Source organism: Microtus ochrogaster, unplaced genomic scaffold (genome assembly GCF_000317375.1).
Source record: "Microtus ochrogaster isolate Prairie Vole_2 unplaced genomic scaffold, MicOch1.0 UNK11, whole genome shotgun sequence".
Taxonomy (NCBI): domain Eukaryota; kingdom Metazoa; phylum Chordata; class Mammalia; order Rodentia; family Cricetidae; genus Microtus; species Microtus ochrogaster.
Window position 1 is genome coordinate 6,074,418 of NW_004949109.1, and position 4,531 is coordinate 6,078,948.

At 46.1% G+C, this 4,531-nt stretch overlaps 1 protein-coding gene across 1 annotated transcript in view; it reads left to right on the plus strand.

Annotated features, from left to right (window-relative positions):
• The first annotated feature begins 664 nt into the window (after positions 1-664).
• The window catches only part of Hoxa13 (homeobox A13), a 24,223-nt gene continuing 20,356 nt past the window's right edge, over positions 665-4,531 (plus strand). The window contains exon 1 of the mRNA XM_013353542.1: positions 665-710. Coding sequence (XP_013208996.1) covers positions 665-710 — 46 coding nt within the window. The remainder of the gene's footprint in view (positions 711-4,531) is intronic.

Below are 4,531 nucleotides of genomic sequence, written 5' to 3' on the forward strand. Positions count from 1 at the left end.
GACTAAGGAGAAGCAAAGATCCCAAGCCACTTCAAAAGCAGGGAACACAGTCACAGGCCTCTTACTGATAGCACCTTACTGACAGCCTGCAACATCCTCACCCAGGGCCCATAAACATCCCAGCATTGCTTACTTGACCAATAAGAGTAAATGTTTGGGTGTTGGTTAAACAACAGGATAGTGGCTCTCCTTGGGGTAGCAAGGAACTGGTTTTGTTCTCTTTCTCTGGTATTGTGCCTACCCATGTCTTTCACTTTGTGGTATTTTCTTGACTCTGTGTTTGGTTTTGCACATACTGCTTCAATAAAATTTATTCAAAACACATAAGCTAAAATAAATATTTAGGACATAAACATCACGTATTGCACCTGGCATGGCAGGGTCTCATTTGAGACAAACTCACAGTGTGAATCCATGGTGCATCATGGAGCTTCCCTTACAGGTTAGAAGTCCTAGCCTGGTCTACAAGGTGAAATCCAGGACAGAGAAACCCTGTCTCAAAAATCAAAAACAAAAAAGAAAGAAAGAGGGGGGAGGGAAAGAGAAAGAAAGAAGAAAGAAAGAAAAAAAGAAAGAAAGAAAGAAAGAAAGAAACAAACAAACAAACAAAGAAAAGAAATCCTAAATCCTGTGCTTGCCGAGGGTTCTGGTTGCTAGTGACGTCATGGAGCTGGGAGCCAAGGACGGCTGCAAAGAAGAGCAGGCAGAAGGTGAGTCATGATGTCCACTCTGCCATGACCATGTGCCAAATCTAGTGCATCCCTCTGTGATCAGTGCAGACGCCCTGAGGCTTGGAGGCAGGTTTCTGTGAGTCTGGTCCAGACCTTGGGGATTTCTTCAGGTCCACAGTTTGAGCTTTGTGGAACTCGGGTCTCTTGTCCAGCCCTTCCAGCTGGCATCATCACACAGCCACTGCACTCTGGAACCCCTACCCCGAGGGATGATACCTTCCCTCCTGCACCCCCCCAAAAACAAAAGATCTTCATCACCATTGCATATCTTCCTGAGATGGGACTGGGGGTGGCAGAGAACCGGAAATGTAGAACGGCACCACTTCCTCTTATGCTATCCCTGAAAACAAATAAAATCACAGACAGAAAGCTCCCATGGGCCCTTTACCATTCCCTGTCTAGGCTCCCCCTGTAGTCCCAATGCCCAGCAGCTGAGAAAAAAGGGTCTGTCACCCAACAGGGAAGACTTTGCTTTAGTCACTGACCTCTGACTCAATTTCCTCACCTGTGTATGAAATGGATGCAACACCAGAGAAGCTGGTGTTTCAGAGAAGCTGGTGGGGGGATGGTGCCCTCTGAGAAGATTTAAAACGGGCGAGAGTGAGAGCTGAGCTATTAGGAAGCTTATTGCTCTTCCACAGGAACCAGGTTTAGCTCCCAGAACCCATGTTGGGGGCTCATGACTGTTTGCAACTCCAACTCAGAGGGATCCCGTTTTCTCTTCTGGCCTCTGTGTTCATCTGTATACTCAGGACATATACGCACACACACACACACACACACACACACACAAATAAAAACAATAAATATCTTAAGGAAGAAAAAGAAGCAGCAAATTACAGCATCTGGTACACAGTAGCAGCTCTACCAAACTTCCTTTACCCTGCGTCTATATCCAGATGGCACTGGTCTCCAGCATCCACCTTCCAGCCCACCAGGAGCAAGCTCTTTCAGTCTGCCAAACTCAGAGGTACCACCAAGGTCCACCACCAGCACCCCAGCCTCCTCTGCCCACCTTCCCACACCCCACATTTCCCATCTCCTGTCACATTGTCGCCACAGCTCCATCCCTGGTTTCTTATGTCATTCTCCACAGGATCATTTATCCAGGGCTGTCATCCCTCCTTCACACAGGAATCCACGCACGCACAGGCAAATGGTGAGGAGACCCTGAGGGAAAAGACCTCTCTGTCCACGCTCAGGGCTGACTAGTGCTAGCGCCTCCCTAAACCGTCTACTGCTCAGAGGCGTGGGTCTACCTCCTTGTGGCCTACCTTCAGCTTCAACTTCTCTCTCACAGTCCTCAGCCCTGCCCCCAGTCCTGCAGCTGGGAGTGTTATAAAGCAGCCGCCCACGCCCCCGCCCCTCCCGTCCTGCTCAGAGGCCATATTCACCCTAGTGGTGGTGACAGGTTGATGACTCCTATAACAGGCCCCTTTCCTCTTCTGGGGGTTCCTGCCTGTATGGAGCCTGGTGGAGGGGCCACCAGCAGGGCCGGAAACCTGTGAAGACCGTCTCTGGCTGCCACTGAGTTCTGTTACCAGGATGGATGTTTTTCTACAATCACAGCCTCCCCTCCTTCATTAGGTCTCTCATGCCCCTCTGGTAGTAAATGCCCGGCATATGCACTACATTTCCTATAACTTACGATCATCAGAAAATCTTCTATTAATAGACCTGCTGCTGACCAGAAATCTGGCCCTGAGGCCAGTTCAGACAGACGTTTCTAGAGAATGGCTCCATACTTAGTGCAGAGATGCCCCATATCTTCAACAGCTGTCCTCCTTTTTAAAACATAGTTTGTAATTTTATTTTTTTTTAAATGATGGGTATACGTGTGAGGGATGTCCACATGGGTGCAGTGCCAGAGAAGGCCAGACCGGGCTGTGAGTTTCCTCAAGCTGGACTCACAGGAAGTTGTGAGCCACCAGAAGTAGGTGGTAGATGCAGAACTCTGGTCCTCTCTACAAGACCAGCATGTGCTCGTAACCGCTGGGCCATCATCTCTAGCTGTCATCTTGGCTACTGTCTCCACTCAGCAAGCTCACAAAGGAAAGAGGAAATTAGTAACTGAAATACGGACCCTGGGACATGGTGTTAGGTCACATGCTTGGTGTGCACAAAAGTCATGGCTTAATTCTCAGCACAGGAGGGGGCAATCATAAAGTCACCTCCTGTTGCAGAATGACCTTGGGCAAGTTCCTTTACCTGGCTGAGCCTTGGTTTTCTTTCCCCATCTAAGAGCTGGAGATGATTATAAATTGGAATTGGTATCAATTGATTAATTAGTTAATTTTTCATTTTTGGTTTTGATCTTTCGAGGCAGGGTTTCTTTGTGTAACAGTTCTAGTTGTCCTGGAACTCACTTTGTAGACCAAGCTGGTCTCAAACTCACAGAGATCCTCCTGCCTCTGCCTCCCAAGTGCTGGGATTAAAGGTGTGCACCACCACTGCCCAGCTAAATCAGAGTTGTTAGGCAGATTAAATTAGTTAGCATTCATAATGTGATTAGTTTTAAGTACTCAGTGACTTTTTTTTTTAACTCGGTGACTTTTGTTGAATACCAAAGGACAGCATCTCAATATCCTGATTCCAAAATGTGTCCTGCCAGTACAAAATACCTAAAAAAATATATAATGTGTGTGTGTATACAAAACTTAACCTTTATGTTTCTTTGTGTTATTACTAATATTCAAGCCTAATAGAACTGCTTTTGTGAACTAGCCAACCATTCTCAATTCTTACTGCTTTTCCTGGGGATACTCAAAAGGAGAAGTCAAGAAGAGAAAAAAATACTCATTGAGAAGGAAATGATAGCACACGCCTTTAATCTCAGCACTCAGGAGATAAAGGCAGGTGCATCTCTGCGAGTTAGAGACCAGTCTGATCTAAACAGTGAGTTCCAGGACAGCCAGAGCTACACAGTGAGACCCTGTCTTAAAAACGAAACAAAACAAGCAAACAAAAAACAGTGATGGCTATAGTAAAATTCTTACTGTTTTTAAATATTTTAAAAATTATTTTCAATTATATGTTTAGGCGTCTGTGTATGAATACGTGCATAGGACTGCAGGTGCCAGAGGCAGAGGCATCAAATCCTGTGGAACTGGAATTGCAGGTGTTTATGAGCTGCCTGACATGGGTGTTGGGAACTGAACTCCAGTCCTCCAGGAAGGCAGAAAGTGCTCTTAAATGCTGAGATCTCTCCAGGTCCATAAAATTGTTATTTTACAAATTATTTTCCATCATTATGGAAGGCAAGTTTTATTGTTGTTTTGAGGGTTTTTTTTGTTTTTTTTTTTGTTTTTTTGGTTTTTTTTCTAGACAGGGTTTCTCTGTGTAGCTCTGGAGCCTGTCCTGGAACTGTCTCTGTAGACCAGGATGGCCCTAGACTCACAAAAATCCACCTACCTCTGCCTGTCAAGTGCTGGTATTAGAGACGTGCGCCACTACCATCTAGCTAAGAGTTAGATTTTATTTAAGAAGTTATGACAATGTCCAGTGGTGGTGACACACACCTTAAATCCCAACGCTTGGGAGGCTGAGGCATGTAGATCTCTATGAGTTCAAGGCTAGCCTGGTCTACAGAGTGAGTGCCAGGACAGTCAAAAACACACAGAGAAATCCTGTCTTGAAAAACTAACCAGGGTCCAGGTGGTGGTGGTTCACGCCTTTAATCCCAGCACTCGGGAGGCAGAGGCAGGTGGATCTCTGTGAGTTTGAGACCAGCCTGGTCTACAAGAGCTAGCTCCAGGACAGACTCCAAAGCTACAGAGAAACCCTGTCTCAAAAAACCAAAA